General features: G+C 52.0%; 5 protein-coding genes across 5 annotated transcripts; 3 read left to right on the forward strand and 2 right to left on the reverse strand.

The window, feature by feature from the left end:
* Positions 1 to 296: 296 nt before the first annotated feature.
* GGI43DRAFT_39398 (uncharacterized protein) lies at positions 297 to 1119 on the forward strand. The gene is made up of 2 exons (XM_083204716.1): positions 297 to 693; positions 783 to 1119. The coding sequence occupies exons 1-2, from the start codon at positions 416 to 418 to the stop codon at positions 877 to 879; spliced, it is 375 nt and encodes a 124-aa protein (XP_083066747.1). The 5' UTR covers positions 297 to 415; the 3' UTR covers positions 880 to 1119.
* A 1190-nt stretch (positions 1120 to 2309) lies between these two features.
* GGI43DRAFT_39536 (Got1/Sft2-like family-domain-containing protein) lies at positions 2310 to 4286 on the reverse strand. The gene is made up of 5 exons (XM_083204865.1): positions 3886 to 4286; positions 3349 to 3744; positions 3075 to 3195; positions 2669 to 2819; positions 2310 to 2582 (listed from the first exon to the last, which is right to left on the reverse strand). Exons 2-5 carry the CDS (start codon positions 3569 to 3571, stop codon positions 2430 to 2432), a joined length of 648 nt encoding a protein of 215 aa, XP_083066748.1. The 5' UTR covers positions 3572 to 3744; positions 3886 to 4286; the 3' UTR covers positions 2310 to 2429.
* Positions 4287 to 7615: 3329 nt separating this feature from the next.
* GGI43DRAFT_39496 (basic helix-loop-helix domain-containing protein) lies at positions 7616 to 9608 on the forward strand. The gene is made up of 2 exons (XM_083204824.1): positions 7616 to 7642; positions 7839 to 9608. Exon 2 carries the CDS (start codon positions 8040 to 8042, stop codon positions 9585 to 9587), a length of 1548 nt encoding a protein of 515 aa, XP_083066749.1. The 5' UTR covers positions 7616 to 7642; positions 7839 to 8039; the 3' UTR covers positions 9588 to 9608.
* An 855-nt stretch (positions 9609 to 10463) lies between these two features.
* On the reverse strand, positions 10464 to 13262 carry GGI43DRAFT_392147 (nitrogen permease regulator of amino acid transport activity 3-domain-containing protein). Its single transcript, XM_083204529.1, has 3 exons — positions 12085 to 13262; positions 11626 to 12022; positions 10464 to 11549 (listed from the first exon to the last, which is right to left on the reverse strand). Exons 1-3 carry the CDS (start codon positions 12854 to 12856, stop codon positions 10553 to 10555), a joined length of 2166 nt encoding a protein of 721 aa, XP_083066750.1. The 5' UTR covers positions 12857 to 13262; the 3' UTR covers positions 10464 to 10552.
* Positions 13263 to 14515: 1253 nt separating this feature from the next.
* On the forward strand, positions 14516 to 16216 carry GGI43DRAFT_39653 (kinase-like domain-containing protein). The gene is made up of 2 exons (XM_083204974.1): positions 14516 to 15551; positions 15614 to 16216. Exons 1-2 carry the CDS (start codon positions 14817 to 14819, stop codon positions 16109 to 16111), a joined length of 1233 nt encoding a protein of 410 aa, XP_083066751.1. The 5' UTR covers positions 14516 to 14816; the 3' UTR covers positions 16112 to 16216.
* The last annotated feature ends 1058 nt before the right edge of the window (positions 16217 to 17274 follow it).

The following is a 17274-nucleotide window of genomic DNA, read 5'->3' on the forward strand; positions in this document are numbered from 1 at the left end:
TATGATGCAATTCTATTTGTCTGACTGAGGGCAGCCCTTTGGGGCTTTCTGCGGCCCACACCTGGATAATGTAAAATCGTTCGCTGCAAGTGGAGTGACGGAAATGCGCGAATATGAATATGGCTTGTGCAAAGTCAGCCGAGCGAGAGTCGGGTCAAATCGGTGGTTTAAGCGCATTCGATGTTGGAAAAAGAGAGATGCCGAGTGTTCTTGTTCTGTTCGTGGAGAAGAGCAGAGTCGACGGCCCAGCCAGGCACTCCCGGCCACGACCTGGTAAATAAGCACTTTCTTTTGTTTTGCTTTTTCTCGTTTCTGACTTCGTCCTTTGCTGCTCACCGGAGACTTGTTTGCTGCTCGGATACGAACCTACATCAGCGCAGCAGCGAATTGCAGGCCCTGAGAGGCCAGGCCCGGCATGAGACATGCGTCGTTAGTGCGGAGCCCATTAAAGTTGTGCGCGGCGGTGATTTGTAGCGGTACATGTACGGGAGTACTTGATGTGTGTTTAAAAAGTGGCAGCGAGCGGCCAAAAGGCAAGGCAAGCAATCAATCACGTCTCAATAATAAGCGGCTCCAGGGCCCTTTCTCTCTCTCTATTGGGGCCGCTTCAGCCGCGGGAATGCATTTGCTCGGGCATGCGGTCGGGTTGCACACAGCTCTGATTGTGGGCAATCCTATTGGCAGCCCGAAAAGGTGAGGCTTTCGACTTTCTCTTTGCGGCCGTGCATGATGAATACCCCAAACCCACTGACCTGCCTTTTATTTGCTTCCGTGGCCAACAGGCTGTGTGCCGTGCCGGGAGATCGCCCGCGTTATCGCGACGCTCTGCCCTTTGATCATGGATGGCATTCTCGATCCATTATAATACCCTTGAATTAGTATCCCTTATCCCTTATCGCTCTTATCGACAAGCGATGTCCCGCGATCGATCATAAGGGCGGGCACTTATTTTTAATTTTTTCTAGGAGAATAAAAGTAGAAGCCGGGAACCGTCAGCCATTGTTGGCTCGTCCATCGTCTCCTCTCTCCCCAAAGACTAACTAAGCCATTTACCGTGCCTATTTGTGCCTGCTTTTTAAATCTCTCATGCACCCCATGACAAGGTAGCAGTACTTTAATGTGGAGGAGCGCACAAGCAGGAACGTGTTTGGTGAGACGCAAATGCTACCCGTACTAATAGTAATACCGTATTATTACCTGCCTGGCTACGAGTAATACTGGGCCGCAGTCATCGTAAGAGTCATCTTTGCCGAGGCGCCTTGTCTCAGTCCAGATTCTTGCTTGCATGCACAGGACCACCCCCTTGCGGGCGTCAGAAACCGATACCATGTCAAAAAAAGCAACTTGAGTCGCAGCCACAGCAGCTCAGCTCAGCTCAGTTCCCGTTTTCGTCTTGCGCAGATGCCCTATGGAATCCTTCGTGTATTTGACTGCAATCAACACTCACTACATGTACCTACTCATATTTCCCTTGCCCAGTACAGGTACCTACGGACAAGGCTTCTCCGGGCTTACCTCCAGGTGTACTAGGGATTTCGCTTGCTTCTCGGCAGTGACTGTGGCTTGAGGTTTGTCTGGGCACTGTGATGTAGCGCTACCTTTGGCGATTTACCTACGGCCACTGTACTCAGCATTGGGGTGGTACAGGTACCTATTGCATACCAGCCTCTAGGCTGCAGGATGTATATCGGAGAAGCGGCACTCGGAGTTGCGCTCAACGACAAGCAGAGACGGCGTTTAAGCGTTGCGCCGCTCTGGCACGATACAAACTCTACTGGCAGCACTAAATTTATGCTCATTTGGACATGCGGCCTCTCCTATTCGGCCTGCGAATCTGCTAAGGTAGGTACCGGCGTGTTACGCATCTCATTCCATTGTTATCCAGTACTAGTACCTGGGGAAGAGCCAGCATGACAGCCCATCAAAGGGATGTTGGTGGTACGGGGCATAGAAGATGTAAAAGATGGCCAATCAAAGCCATCCCTCCTACCGGCTACTACTATATTCCAAAGGCTTCTGACATGGCAGGTGACCTCTTGTCGGCGGTCCATCTTGCCAGTTTATATGCGAGTTCCCGGCACGTGGATGAGATGTGCCGTGTTCTTAGCCAATACCCGGGAGATTCATGCATTAGCAGCTCCCAAAGGAAGGCATTCTTATGCATTAGGATGAATAACGGGTATCGGTAAATTTCTAGATTATATAGCATGCTTCTTATCAGATTTGCCCACATAGCTAAAATGTGCTACTGCCCAGCAACTGGCTATTCTTGAAATGGTTTGAAGCTCTAGCTAGGCTTCTCGCATGGTACATATATCCATAAGCATTATAAAATAAAGCAACAAAATCATATCAAAGGAGCATCATGGGGAGAACTTTTATTTCGGTGGATGATTGAACCCCGCTTGCTAATACGTCTCGACCAGCACTCACCCAGAAAGCCATGCAGTCGCTTGTCTTGCTCCGAACGAAGTGGCCAGGCGCAAGCCCGTGGAGCCCATCGGGAAGTAGCTGACCAAATACCAAATCAGGGCAGCAAGTTGAACCAAAGACGCAATAAGGGTGAGAATGGTGCTATGAACCTTCGTTATGTTAGCATACCTCTCAGTTATGCGGCAGCCTAGTCCATTCTCTTCTTCCTTGCCTGCCTGTTGGGGTCTCAACATACCTTGATAGCAAACACGAGGGTCATCGCTATGGATCCAAAGTAGGCAGCGGTAAATGGCAGTCTAGGCGCGGAGAATAGGTGATAGATGTAATTCATGGGTCCCATAATGGCAGCAAAAGATGCCAGGAAGAGTGCCGATCCAACTGTCCATCTAGGTGGGGGGTTAGCGCTGCGCAACTACTCGTACAAGGGGTATTGGCTCCGGCAGGTATAGACGCATGCAGGTAATTCATGCAAATACCGTCTACCGAGAACTCCGGCCGTGCATATATTGTGTGCATGCATGTGTGAATAGGTGTGGCAGGTGTCAAGGTTGGATTGTTGGGGAGCAGAGGGGTCGAAGCAGCAGCAAAAGGTGGGCGAGAAACAATATCGAGGGGAGACAACGACGTCATCCAAGACTTACAGAATCACAAATTTGCGTGGTCTCAGAGAAAGGACAGGGAAGAGGGTGAAGCAGATGACGAAACAGGCAGCGGCAGCGAGATTGCAAAAGGCAAATACCAGCATGCGGTCCCATCGACTCACTACACTCCATGTTAGCTACATCCAGCCACGAGGCGTAGCATCTGCATCACATGCAGCATCTTAAGTGCGAGCTAAAGCTGCAATGCACATGTTTCGCCTGCAGGGGGGTTGCCCGCGATGTGGATGATGGGACAATGCCCAGATTGACTCACAAACAAACCAGCCTTCCTCCTCTTCACGCCGACTGGGTGCCGGCAAAGGCGCTCCAGGACCTTCCGATGTGGGAAGAACCGTATATCCACGATCTTGGAAAGGATTCAGACTCTGGAGAGAGGATAGGAGGCCAGATGACTGCTGTGACGTTGTGATGGGCGCATCTTGACGACGACTCCAGCCCAGGGAGTTGATGGAATCTCGAAAACTCGTGGAAGCCATAATAAGACCGAAGATCGTATCCCCAAAGTTTGACAGCAGCAACAGGCAAGTAAAACACCCGATCGACGCGGCAGAGCCTCGAGGTCAAACGGCCAAGGGAAGAGAGGAGGGGGGGTCTCTTGTCTCTCGATCAACAATAGATAGATGACAGCCCTACTGTAAGAGCTTAGAAACTGCTAGCTCCACTAGAGACATGGTCAGTCAGGGGGCATGATCAAATATGTATAGAAGCGCAGAATGTGGCTTGGGGGAGAGAGCTTGACGAGACACTGGCGCAAGCGAGATGGAGGGTGGATGGGGCAAGAGAAGCCTACCAGCTTTGGAGCTGTCGTAAGGCGACAAACGGGCACGAGGCAGCGGCCGCGTCGGGAGAGATCGCGACCGCGCGTACCGCAGAACGAGCACGGGCGGCAATGGATGGTGGGGAGAGCTAGAGCAGAGGCCGAAGCGGTCGAGGACGTTCAAGATGGCCAGAGTAGGGCCGGATGTGAAATCTGGCAGCGGGAGCGAGATGTTTGACGGGCGGAGGTTTGGGCCAGATACGGGGGGTGTGGGATGGAAGTCGATACGTCGTTGGAGGGGGCACATGATTGGCAGCACTGGGGCCAGGGCGCAATTACGGGGTGGTAACACCGCTGGGGTTCAGCGAGCCTGAGCTCTAAAATCTCCCTAAGGTGTGAGTGCCGCTAGCGAATGCCGCTCACCTCGGCATGGATAAGACGATAGCGATAAGGACACAACGTCATTGAGCACAAGCGAGCATGTCTTGGTGCAACGGCGATGGGGCATGGCAGCGTGGGGGAGAAGTTCTAGCATTCCGCGAAATGAAAAGGCATCTTTTTGTTTCTGTCCTGACCGCTTCCTCGAAACGGCAGCCTACCGTGAGAAGGCAAATAGTTGGCCGGATGAGGCTTGAGGTGGCTGCAGCGCTGCCGCTCCGTATTCCGTGCTCCGTATTCCGTGTACACCACACCCAGACATAGTCTGCTATCTCTGGCGAGCGTGCCTGAACCTGGCTTGATCTGCCTAGTTATACGTACTGTATTCGATACTCAGCTCAGCCAACACGAAGCACCGCCACGGTTGAAGCGGAGCCTGGAGAATGAAGGAGAAGAGAGCAGAAACCCGGAATCGTCATCGTCATCGACATCGTGGCTGACCTCTGCAACCGGTGCCTTACATGACCGCGTGGCCAAGGCGGTATCTGGTTCACGGAAGGGCTAGGAACGCATGACCAGGCGAGACATTGCGATGGTTCATAACGGTGGACGATGGGAAAAGCCCCCAGGTTTATAGCGAGGGACGCGGTTGATATCTCAAGTCACGCTCGACCTGGTTCCTATGCGTTTCTCCCCCTCCCTCTTTGTATGTAGCAACGGGGGGTGTGGTTGGTAAAAACGAGATGGGTACAGAACACCACCTCGCGCGCCCTAGGCAAGTCAGAAGACGAAGCAAGCATCGATGCTTTTCTCGTACTAGAGTCTCGGTATTTTTAGCTACCGGCAGCGAGTATAAAACCTGAGGCTCGGGTACCTTGCTGCCGAGTTTTCGAATGGAGATTTGAAATGATCCATATTCTGTATCATTGTGCATCTGTCCGCGCTACCCGTTGCTTTATTCTCCTTTTGCTTTGCCTTGATTTACTCTCTGTGTCTACCTCTGTGAGAAAACACCCAGAACAGGGAGAGAAACAAAGCTCGGAGTTTGTATGAAGCTGCAGCCTAAAGCCCTACCACATTCTAATACACGCGGCCCGACTCGCTTGCCTCAACCAACGACAGCAGCAAGTAAGCTTTGGCACATCTTATAACGTACATATATGTATAAGCACTTGCATATGTGTATGCCCGTACGAGTTCTCGACCAAGAATCAGCGCAAAACCGGATATCAGCTACTAGACCACGTCTGGGACACCACCGGCCAGCCCATCGAAGAGCGGCATCTAGAGCGAACCGAAGGGAGGGTTAGCTACCGAAACTAACACGAGTTATTGCTTTGTTTGGCCTTTTGATCGTCGTCAGCTAGGCTTCTCCATCGGGCATAATCCAGTCCTACGCTGCGTCCTTATTCGCCAACAGCCTGGTTGCGAATGAGTAAGGCTGCAGGCGACAGAGTTTAAACAGAGCAGAAAGACCAGCAGCACAATAAGAATCGCATCCGTCCAGGTGCAAGGGAGGCTCTAAGCACTTGACGCACAGCTGAGCGGCCTATCAGCTTATCGCGGCCACCACCACCAGGCGCCACTTGGACGAGAACCTGCTCGCCTGTCCATCCATCCAATACTTTAAACAACCTTTTACCTGCCAATAACCGCCAAATAATCACACCGCGCTATTGCCGCTACCGTTACCGTGTTCCTTCGAGCCGAACAATACTCCAACGACTACTGCACGCCCGGCCACAGGTCCCCATCGACACGGCCGTCGGGCTTTCAGCTCGCCTTTTAGAGGGCGATTACTAGAGACAGATCCGAGAAGTCGTGCGTCTTGGCGTCTAGTCTATCTGCACTAGCAGGGGCATTGCTAACGCAGCTCACAAGGCAAAGGCGAAAGATCTCGCTATCTTCCCCTCCCTCCCCACCAGAAAAGTAGTATTACTGCTGCTTTTGCACGGGGCACAGAGAAAGTCGCAAAGCCAGGATTCAATATTTGAGCGCCCCGTCCCACCGCCAACAGCGCCGGTTGATCTTGATTTCTGCATCTCATTACTCGCCGTCTCGCCTTGGACGCTGCCCACCGCTCACCACCACGGCAGCCGCTCAATACTACTACGCCACGCATATCTCATCCGTCCTGCACAGCATATCTGCACCGCACGCATATACGCGCATATGTTGCAGTGCTACCACCAATAATACCTGATTACTTTATCCAGCGACGACCAGCTTCAACCATCGCCGCTAGTGCCCGCGCGCCCCTCCAGCCTCCCCGGCGCACCGAAACTCTCTCGCTCTCCTCTCCAGTCGAGCGAGACTTTCCAGCAGCGTTCTAGCCGCCTTGTTTGGGTTGTCTATTTAGAGACTGTGGGCCGACCTCGCCCTTTCGTCATTGTGCTACGCGGCACGCAGGGTTTCGCAGCCCGCTTACCAGACCAGACAGGCGCCAAGCCATCCTACCGCAGCGACGGAACATTGAAGACATATTGCATGCATACTGTAGGTGCTTTTTATGAACAACCTGGCATAAGGGCCTTGTTTCTGCATTTCGTCAAACGAGTTGCCGCGCTACCCTTACGGAGTAATTTTCGCGTACATCGTACCGCCGAGTCTGCGAGATACATACGATATCCCGTACGATATTCACACGACCGACGACTGTCACCACCAATACTATAACTGCTTGCTGTGTTTGGTAAGTCGAAGCGGCTGAACTCGCCTGTCCCTCCATCCCTTCGCCTGCATCCCTCCCTCTCCATCCCCCTCACATTCACATTCACCTTCCCCGCGCAGGTGGCATCGCATCTGGGCTCGCTGCAACACCCCTCACAAGAAAGAGCGCGAGAGGAAGTAAAAAGAAGAGTCTCTCATCCACCCGCTGTGGGTAGATCTTGGCCCGTCTCTTCCCCTCACCACCACCTCTCCTCCATTCAGGTCTCTGCGCTGCACCACTTGGCAGCAACCCAACAAGCTAATAATAAAGCGCGCAGTACAGGTCTCACTGTGATTTGCTCCGACGTGCTTCCACAGAGGCTTCATCCTCTCCACATCGTCATCGCTGCTTGCTTTCTGACTGCGCATATTGCGGATTCCCAAGCGCCCGTCACCGCCTGCACCCCAGCTAGTTACACAGCAGCCCGCCATTTCCGCCCCTCCCATCGGCCGGCTACTGCTTGTACCCTGCACTATTTATTTTTTTTCTTCGCACATCGCATTGCCGAACGACTTCGGCCCTTGGGCTCACAAAAAGCAATCGTCTCCAAACTCCTCCGAGCCTCGCATCTCGGCACTCTCAGACACTTTTCCACCTTTCCCTGGAAACAGTGAATACGTCTCGCGCTTCGCCTCGTAGCAACAAGTCTAGCAACGTCTAGCAAGACAAAGGGTTAACCGTGCCCTTTTTTGTCTCAAGTTAGTCTCTCCTCTTTTGTCAGCCCCTCCTACGTATTCAAACGGCATCCTCCGTTTCTGCTCTTCCGGCGTTGCGCCACGTCAAGCCCAAAGGCTCCGTCGTTGCCGCCGGCTCTTTGATTAGCATTTGTTTGATCGCGCAAGTTCTGGGCATATTTAACTGGGCATAACTTTCTGACCTTTTTTTCCCCCTCTTGTAGCCTGCAAACCGTTCCCTGTTCAGGCATTTCTCGCCGATCTCAAAATTCCGAGACCGCTCCCGGTCGCCCCGTCCAACAATCAACAAAGCGCCTTGAAAGAGCGTCTTCAAACGAGAAAAGAACGAAACAAGGATTTTATTCCATCTCCTGTTAGCAACTGTGAGCCATCTGTGTCGGTAAAGAAATCGACATTTTATTGCGATGGCCCAGCACGGCTTCACCCAGTTTGGGTCTGGCCCCAATGCCAACCACATCGATCCCAACGAGTTGGCCATGTCGGGAGCATACTCCCCGTCTTTCGCCAACAATAACTTTAATACAAACTCCAACACAAACGGCTTCTCGAGCGGCTCTGCCGTATTCGGCGACGATGAACTGCTCGATGGCCTCGCCTCAGACGGACAATCTGGCCTTCATGGCCAGAACCAAGACTTTCATGGCTTGAGCATGACTTACCAAAACAACTTCCAGTCACACCGCGGTTCTGGTTTGCAAATCGACGCATCTCAGATGAACGGCTACTCCAATACCCCAGATGGGGATCCCATCCAGAGCCCATATGCGTATGGCAACACACACTACCGCACTCTCGGCAATCTGCAGTCACCATTGTCCTACTCGCAATCGCCTCTGGCTGCCGCTGACATGGCAGACGGAACCGACCCCAGCTACCTCAACGCCAAAGCAAGGGCGGCCCGCATGTCGGTCCAGATGCAGAGGAAAGCCTCCAACACTAGAACACCAATGACTCCCAAGACCAACAGCATGCACGGCATTCCCATCGGAAGTGCACAGGACTCTCCCGGCTTCGGCCCTCAGTCTCTTAGGGCAGACAAATCGCCATCCGGCCATTGGCTCAACACTCCTAGTGGAAGCATTCCAGCTTCTTTCAATTCTGGCTTTTCGTCTCCCATGCAGCCAGGCATGGTGCAAATCAACGAGGTGATGATGAAAGGCGGCACTTCTATGCCTGCCAAGCTTGGTGGAGTGGGACCTGGCGCTATGTCTACCCAGGAAATGAAGAGGAAGCGTCGTCGTGAATCCCACAACCTCGTTGAGCGCCGTCGCCGTGACAACATCAATGAAAGAATCCAAGATCTCAGCAAGCTCGTCCCTTCACACAGATTGGAAGACGAGAAGGTTCGCAAACTGATTTCTAACGGCACACCGCTATCACCTACCCTCAGTGGCGTCAACGCTACTTCTGGGCTGGCCGGACCAGGCGCTCGCAGAGCTGCTGGCTCTGGCGCTGGCAATATCACAACTGGCCTGCCGATCGAGGACAAAGACAAGGGCCCCAACAAGGGTGATATTCTCAATGGTGCTGTCAGCTGGACTCGAGATCTGATGTGGATGTTGCATCTCAAGCTGCAGCAACAGGAAGAGCTGATTCACACTATCGCAGACTTGGGTGGCCAATTGCCCTTTGAGCAAAGCGACGATGAGCGCCGCATGCAGTCTGAGCTCATGGATGCCATAGCCAAGAATGACTTATCCACATTTGATTACTCCCGCACGTCTGGCAGTGGTCTGAGAGTTCCTCACCACACTGACTACCACGGTGAGCCTACTACCCATGACATGAGCGCCAATCTTGACTCGGTGGGCATCACCCCCGAAGGAAGTGGCAGTGGTGGCATGCCCGGCGATATTGGAGACACTGCACAGTTCTGGCACGACCCAGATGACCCCAATGCGCCTATCAACTTCAAGGAAGAGGACGAGTATGACATGGATCTTACTCAATAGATGGATATTCTTGGGTTGCCGAGTCTATCCAACACATCTACTCACCTCCTTCTACTAGTGTTTTTGGTATCCTTTCCCTTTTTCTTACTCCGTCTGGCGATATTTGCTTCTGCTTTGGCAGTCAACGTCTTGGGAAGGAGGAAATTTGCATCACTCTGGCATTTCAAGAAGATAATGTCCAAGTGCCCATACTGGCGGCGTTTTAGGTGTAATCTATCACACCGGCAGGGCCTCGTCCTTTTTTGGAGTGATAGGGTGTTTGCTATAGGCAACGGCATTTTGGCACGGCTTTTTATAAATAGGATGGATTTAGTCTCTATTTTTTTCTGTTTGTTTTTCCTCACTTGTTTTACTTTTTTCCTTTTTATATATTGCATTGCGGCACTAAGGAGTTGCTATCGACGTTTTTCTGATACACACGAGCCTCTCTCCTTTTTACGTACCTTTATAGCTGCTAAAGGTTTTATTGGTATCTACTACAACCCTTTATGAGATATGTATTAGTTTTGTTGGTTTGCTATGGCGGGCACGATACAGAAGGGACTCTCATAGTGTGAGATGTTTCCCTTACGATTGGTCTTAGGTTTTTCATTTTATGTCCCTTTATTTCTGACTTTGGTCGCTCTTATGGAGAATTTTTAGGGATCTGATGTTTCACTGCTGATACACAGCCTATCTTTCCTTTTTCTTTTCTTTTCTTTCGGCTTTCTGGAGGATTACATCTATATACTACTTAATTTCTTTAACCTATCAACATCATCTCTTGTATCCTCTTGACTGCTTTTGCTATTTCATTTTACACTGCTTCAGATACCACTTATGACCAAATAAACGACTTATATGAACTTTTTGCTACGAATGACCACTCTTGTGATCTTTTTAACTCGTATAACATTTATTAATGCATACTCGAGAGCTGTCGTATTATCCAAGTAATTAATTATGGTCTAAACACTATCCTAGTTTTACCAATGTCTTGTAGTCAAAAGGTACTCCCTCATGCTCGTCAACAGAGTCCACGTCTTCTTCCGCTTCATGTCCTCTTGCAGAGCGATTCTCTCCAGGGCACACCGCCCATCAAAATATTTACACATGAGCTGCCACGCTGACCGCTGCTCCTCGTCCTTGAAGCGCCTCTCAATGGCAGAGAGGTAGCGAGACTCCTTGCCCGTGGCTTTTTTAGGGTCAATGATGATGTGCGGCGTGAGGCCGACGAGGTGAGGCGCGTCATTGAGGGACGGGTTGGTGGTTGCGACGGGGACCACTTTGCGTGCGTGGGCGGTGGCCTTGTCGGCAAGTTCACGGTGGGCTTTCATGGCGATACGCTCGAGGCGGGCCATTTCGGCTGAGTGCTCAGCCGCAGATGTGGTGGATGGGTTGGGAATGTTGGGCTGTGCCTGTGTCTGTGATTGTTGTGGCTGCAGCTGCTGTTGTGAGGGTAGTTGTGGCGGCGGCGATGTGAGTGATGAGTGCGTAGATTGCCCATCCAAAGTGCTTTGGGCGGTATGAATGCTAGTGGTATCAGTTCCGTCGACAGAGGAGGTGGCAACGCCAAGTTCCTCTGCTTCAATCTCGTAGTCAACCTCATATAAGATTTCCGGCCATACAACGACGTAGGCAAACGTGCAAAGCTGAGTCACCCAGCCGCCTCGCATCAGCCAAGCCAGCATGCGGAGATAAAGCGGTCGGTGAGCCTTGCTGGGAGTGATGAATTTATAAGGCCGAGGTAGGACGGAAAGCTCAGCTAGGAAAGTAGGCAGAGGCGGGGCCAGAGGGAAGGCCCTCTGCCAGTCCTGGGCATCTTGACTTAGCCTCTCAAGATCACAGTTTGGAGAGATGATGTAGATGTCACGAGGGTGAAGTGGTGGGATGGCCATGGCACGGCGCCAAAAGATGAAATGCTGGGCATATTTGCGGACCTGATCCAGAGTGAGGATGTTACTTTGGCCAACTTGATAAAAACTTGAAGGGAGAGGCCGGGTTAGCATACGAAGGATGAGTGCATAGAGAAAATGGCAGCGCTTAATAAAAGACTTACGACAATGTCGGTTTGGAGAGTCGCACAAACTCAACCATGGATGAAGCGGTGGGATCCCGATCATTCTGCAGCTCAGCGACAATCTTCTTCTCATCGTCTGTGAGCAGCAGCGCAAAGTTGCGATCCAGGAACCCCGGCTCTTCGAGGGCGTCCTGGCTCAGGAAGGCGTTGGCCGTAGTAAGCCAGAGCCCACGGTGCCGCTCATCATCCTCCGGAGGTAGGTCCGCAACGAATAGGGGGACGGGGATCTGGACAGACGGTGTCAGGATGCCGTCCACAGTATCCAAATGTAAAGTAGCAATCCTGTTATTAGAGACGGCATCGTATATTTCACGCATAGACGCCGCCAATGAAGAGTTTTGTGTTAATTCTTTCCACAGAGCACTCATCTTCTTTTCTGTATCAACGCCTTAGTTTCCAGCTATGATTGCTTGCGGATTCGTCATGGAGGAAACTCACTTTCTTCACGAGCTCTGTCTTTTGCGGCTAGGATGCGTTTAGACTCTTTCCACACAAACTCACTGTGCTGTTGGCTGTACTGATACGCTTTGTTGACCTTTTTCACAATATTGGAATATAGTGAGTCAACAAGCTCCCTGGTTTCATGCTTCTTGGGATTTAGAAAGAAGACCAAATTAAACATGGTCATGGAGCTTCGCTTCTCTTCTTCCGTCTCATCTTTCTTGCCCTCTTTTGTCCTCTCTTTACTTGGTTCGGTCTTGATTACAAGCACGGGAGGGTTAGGTTCGTCTGGTGCAATGCCCTCATCAAGATCCTTGGCAGCCTTTGTCTTGCTGGCCTTTTTCGGCTTCTTCCACTTCCCATTTTCAGGTACGTGGATAGGGTAAGAGACACAAAGAAGCGGGTCGAGAGAGAGCTGGAAAAGCCTCTTATGATAGGACCGAGCAGGAGTCAAGATACCTGCAAGATCACGGGCTGGAAAGCCGGCTACGTGCTCCCATGGAACAACCTGCGTTCCCGACTCGGTCACGTAGTGATCATCACGAACGCCGCCGCGGTTCTCAGAGGGTTCAGGCGCGGGTTCGGCACCGGCAGGCTGTGACAGGCGCTCAAAAAGCACGTCCTCGGCGTCTACTTCTCTCGCCTTGTCTGCGAGATTGGAGAGAGCCGGGACATGGGAGGGATAGTGGAAGACGAAGGCGGGTCCATCGCGAGACCGGTTGATGACGAGCGCGACGGCTACGAAGTTTTCATCGTTGACGCAGGACATGGCTGCGGATTCGTGGGCGGGAGGCCGCCTTACATGATGCGACACACCCTAATAATCCTGGCTGTGACTATGAAGGCGTTGTTTGCCGGGGAGGGACACGAAATGAGTCTGTACCGGGTCTCTCAGGCGGTCTTGCTGTGAGAGATTAGCTGCCCTGGTAGCAGTGATGATACCGATAGGCCACTATTAGTAAGTAGTAGGTGGTACAAGTGCTCGTAGTATTAGCTTCAATAGACCCCTGTCTCTGAGACTGCAGTGATGGCCAAGTCGCAGCCTTGTTGGTGTTGACGATGGAGGTTGTTGAAGCGTCAAGCTACTAGGCAGATTACAGCATCGCTAACCTGCATCGAGTATGCCGCCTCTAGAAGGGCTAAGATTGCGATACTTGCCAACGCCCGCCTCATTGCGCAGCCTCCAAGTACAGTTTACCGGCAGTAGCACAAAGCCCTACGACGTAGCAGCCCGCCACTGGCCCCCCAAACTTTGTACCACGGCCGGTAGCGAATGCGGGGCAGCTGGAGAAGGGCCTGAACTGGCGACCCTCCACTGCAAAGGTCCCTGTATCTACGAGCCTTCAGCAATCAACGGAGCACCTGGCTACATACTTTTCGCCAGGGGCGTCTCGCAGCTCAGACTGAAAATGGATGCTTCTAGACGCAGCCTTGCCGGTCCCTAGCCGAGAGCAATGAGATCCCATGCTCTGCTGCTAATTAATGTACCTAACCATCTACTTCGTATGTTCTTTGTATAAAAGGCGCGGGAGCACGGACTTGATGTGTCATTTTCGGCTCTGTAAGGCTTGACGTCAGCGCAGCGACGAGCCTCGCCTCTACGCCTGGCTGTCCCTATCGACACACAACACTGTCCATGCGCTCTTTCGATAGGCCCTTTCTGTAGCAAGGCGGTGAACAGATTCGCCGGGCGTTTTCATTTTAAGGGACCTCTGCTAAAAGCGCCAAAGGCAATTTAATGCCTGCCACTAGCGCAGTCACGTTCCAAAAGCACGTGCAAAGTACTCTGGCAGTAGATTTCACATGTGGACGAAGCTGCAGAGTACATGTGCTAGACTTTGCGCCAGGCCCATTTTAACAGGGATCTCGTGCTGCCAATCTCATAAATCCCAACAAAAATTCGGCATCCTCGCGTGCCATCTCTGGGCTGGCGGCGTTACATGCATCATCCTCGTAATACACTACTTCAGCTTCAACAGCGTGCCGTACCCAGATCCGTCCTTGTGCTGTCTGTACAGAGTGTTGGACCCTGCAGGCTCCATCATCGATAGTCTCAAAGTACCTGCTCCAGCGCAGACACCAAGGCCGATCCGTTCATTCGCCGCCCGCCTTGCCCCAAGCCCCTAATTTGGCCTGTCTCGTGGTTTCTGGCCACCATCACATGCGCGGCCCGCCCTATTTGACGCTCCTTTAAGTCTTTTTTTCACACAAAAAACGCCAAAGGCTGGGGAGGGCAACAGGTCGTGTGCGATCTTCCAGTATTTGTGCGCCTCCGTCATTCGTCAATCCTTGAGGGGAATACAAAAGCCAGCTTGCTTTGAATCACCATCACCGCATCGCCACATCATCACTACACCACAAGTGCTCCTCGCTGAAACAACAAATATATCGGCTTGGCCAATACAAACATCCCGCTTGTTCTTGTGTTCCGGGTCTATTTTCGCAATCCCAACAACACGGCAACCCCCGCCTGCCTGTAGTTGATAACAGAGGAGACGCAGAACCCCCTGATTCTGCCTTAATTTATCAACCCTAAACAACCTCGCAAACTCATGGTCTAAAGCCCAGTATAGAGACTAGAGTTGAGAAAGAACTGTTAGATGAAAGCCTCGCCCCGCGCGTGATCCATTACTATCCTTCTATTTCTATTTCTATCTCCACCTTCATCTCTGTCTCCGCCTTTCGCTCTCTCCCATATTCTTCTTCCTCTTCCACGCTATACTTCAACCATGTCTCCAGCTGCCACCACCAGCGGCACTGCCCACGGGCACGTCAGATTCCTCCCCATCACCTACGACAGCAGCGACTCACAGGCATCGGCCCTAAGACTCATCCAAAGCCTATTTCCCCAATGGGCCAGCGACGATATCGAGTTCATCCGCTTCACCGATGGCATCACTAATACGCTGCTCAAGGCCGTCCATCGGCTGCCGGGTCTGTCCAAGACCGAGATCGACCGGGATGCCGTGCTGCTGCGAGCGTATGGCAATGGCACCGCGGTGATTATCGACCGAGAACGCGAGGCAGCAAACCACGAGCTGCTGATGAAACACGGCCTGGCTCCGGAGCTGCTGGCTCGCTTTGCCAATGGCATGCTCTACCGCTTCGTGCCCGGCACCGTTGCCCAGGCCAAGGACCTCTCCGATCCTACACTGATCGCAGCTGTTGCTCGAAGGCTAGCCCAATGGCACGCCACGGTGCCGTGTGTACCCGACTCGGCCATTAAGGGAGAGTCGCCGGCAGCAAACGGAAGCTCCGAAGACCACGACAGCAACCGCAAGGCCATGATCGCCAAGGCTGCAGCGGGTAAGCCGATCCCCAACCTGTGGTCGACTATGCAGAAATGGATCCTTGCCCTGCCGACAGAAACAGAGCAGCAGCGCGAGAGACAGGCACTGCTGCAGCGTGAGCTGGAGGAGATGATTGAGAAGCTCAGCCAACGTCAAGGACTAGGACTCAATGGGGTATGTATTCCTCCTTGACCCGTCGCCGTACATGCGTTTCCATGCTAACCAAACATGCATAGCTGGTTTTTGCCCATTGCGATTTGCTCAGCGCAAACATCATCATCCACCGCGAGCCCGGCCGGGAGCTTTCCGTGAGCTTCATAGATTACGAGTACGCTACGCCGTCACCGGCAGCGTTTGACATTTCCAACCATTTTGCCGAGTTCGCAGGGTATGATTGCGACTATGCAGCCATCCCAACTCGGTCGCAGCGATATGCCTTTATTCGCGAATACATTGCGGCGTATGCCAAGCTTTCAGCCACGCCAATGGATGTACAAGAGGAGACTGATAAGCTCATGCGGGAGGTGGATGTCTTCCGCGGAGTTCCTGGCTTCTATTGGGGTATCTGGGCTCTGATTCAAGCGACCATCTCACACATTGACTTTGACTACGCCTCATACGCTGAGCTGAGACTCGGTGAATACTGGGCATACAAGGCCGAGGAGGACGGAAGTCGTGAGAAGAAGGGTGAGGAGAAGCCTCTCCGAGAGAAGACGTGGTCTCGAGACGAATAGAGAGGGAGGGGTGCCATAAAGCAGAAAAAAGACGAAGCAAGGGGGTTAGAAGCAAACCCTGCAACTCATACAAAGCACCAGACAGAACCTGTCACTGGGTAACATTAGCTAATAGACACTTTTTGAATGTGGCGGTGACGAAACAGAGAGAGAAGGGAGGGAGGGAGACAGCAACGAAACAGTCTCTCGCAGGGGGGTGAGGCGCAAAGATGGCATTCGGCGCTGGTGGGTACTTAATTTTTTCTCCGTCTTGCATTTTCCTAGACATGGATTGGAATTGGCACCTGTCTTTGAGAGAAAGAGAGACAGACAGACAGCCATGGGACTTTCAACGAGCTACAGTATCATCAGTACGGCGAAATGGGGAACGGCATGGCAGCGAATGGGAATCAGATGAAACGAAAGAAAAAGGCCGTGCCTTCATTCAACATGAGCTTAGAAGCTACGACCACTACTACTACACCGGTGTAGCATCATTTGCTTAAAATTTCTTATTTTTAAGATTTCTTTTAGTCTTAATATTTTAATCAGTATGGCTCATAGCATGTAATACTTCATTACTACTATATTATTAGTTTTAATTCCGATGATGTTCAATGGAAGAGAGAGAGAGAGACAAAGACTGGGAGTGTGAGAGTCAGAGACAGACAGAGAGACTCGCCATGAGCCCGAGACCCAGCTCGTGTTCTACCTCACCTTCTCCCACACTTGACCACTTGCGAGGACTAACACGCCTGCTAGCAAGCTCCTACTAACCATACATGGGCCTTAGTCCCACGAGAGCACTTGTAAAAGGCATAGCCAAGGTAGTAAACTGCTGGGTACCTCGGTGCCTTTATTGGCGCTAAGATGCATGCAGACCCAGGACGCACGTACACTTGAGATGTTTTACCACTCCGATACTAGCATGTAGCAGCTAGGTGCAAAGCAAAGACGAATTCAGTATGACATCAGGTGGGATGGTGAGGTGAGGTGAAACGGACTTGGGGAGACTGACGTGATATCACTGTATGATCATTCCTGGAAATGCCGTAATACAGTAGATACAGTACGTGTCCTTGGGCATGTATACACGGGTGAGAATAAAAGTGTGAGAACAAGAGAAAGAGGCGAACAGGGTCCCTTTCTGCTGATCGATCGGGCTGTGTGGAGGGGCGAGGAGA

Source organism: Trichoderma evansii (genome assembly GCF_050947405.1).
Source record: "Trichoderma evansii strain SZMC 28006 chromosome Unknown GGI43scaffold_1, whole genome shotgun sequence".
In the NCBI taxonomy this organism is placed as follows: domain Eukaryota; kingdom Fungi; phylum Ascomycota; class Sordariomycetes; order Hypocreales; family Hypocreaceae; genus Trichoderma; species Trichoderma evansii.

Bases quoted from the DNA above. Each gene is read 5' to 3' on its own strand.
- GGI43DRAFT_39398 (XM_083204716.1), top strand. From the start codon at position 416: ATGAGACATGCGTCGTTAGTGCGGAGCCCATTAAAGTTGTGCGCGGCG. The intron at 694-782 runs GTGAGGCTTTCG...CGTGGCCAACAG, and splicing joins CCTATTGGCAGCCCGAAAAG to GCTGTGTGCCGTGCCGGGAG.
- GGI43DRAFT_39536 (XM_083204865.1), bottom strand. From the start codon at position 3,571: ATGGCTTCCACGAGTTTTCGAGATTCCATCAACTCCCTGGGCTGGAGT. The intron at 3,196-3,348 runs GTGAGTCAATCT...CATGGAGTGTAG, and splicing joins GGAGGAAGGCTGGTTTGTTT to TGAGTCGATGGGACCGCATG. The intron at 2,583-2,668 runs GTATGTTGAGAC...AACATAACGAAG, and splicing joins CCCTCGTGTTTGCTATCAAG to GTTCATAGCACCATTCTCAC.
- GGI43DRAFT_39496 (XM_083204824.1), top strand. From the start codon at position 8,040: ATGGCCCAGCACGGCTTCACCCAGTTTGGGTCTGGCCCCAATGCCAAC.
- GGI43DRAFT_392147 (XM_083204529.1), bottom strand. From the start codon at position 12,856: ATGTCCTGCGTCAACGATGAAAACTTCGTAGCCGTCGCGCTCGTCATC. The intron at 12,023-12,084 runs GTGAGTTTCCTC...GCGTTGATACAG, and splicing joins AGACAGAGCTCGTGAAGAAA to AAAAGAAGATGAGTGCTCTG. The intron at 11,550-11,625 runs GTAAGTCTTTTA...TCTCCCTTCAAG, and splicing joins CTCTCCAAACCGACATTGTC to TTTTTATCAAGTTGGCCAAA.
- GGI43DRAFT_39653 (XM_083204974.1), top strand. From the start codon at position 14,817: ATGTCTCCAGCTGCCACCACCAGCGGCACTGCCCACGGGCACGTCAGA. The intron at 15,552-15,613 runs GTATGTATTCCT...AAACATGCATAG, and splicing joins AAGGACTAGGACTCAATGGG to CTGGTTTTTGCCCATTGCGA.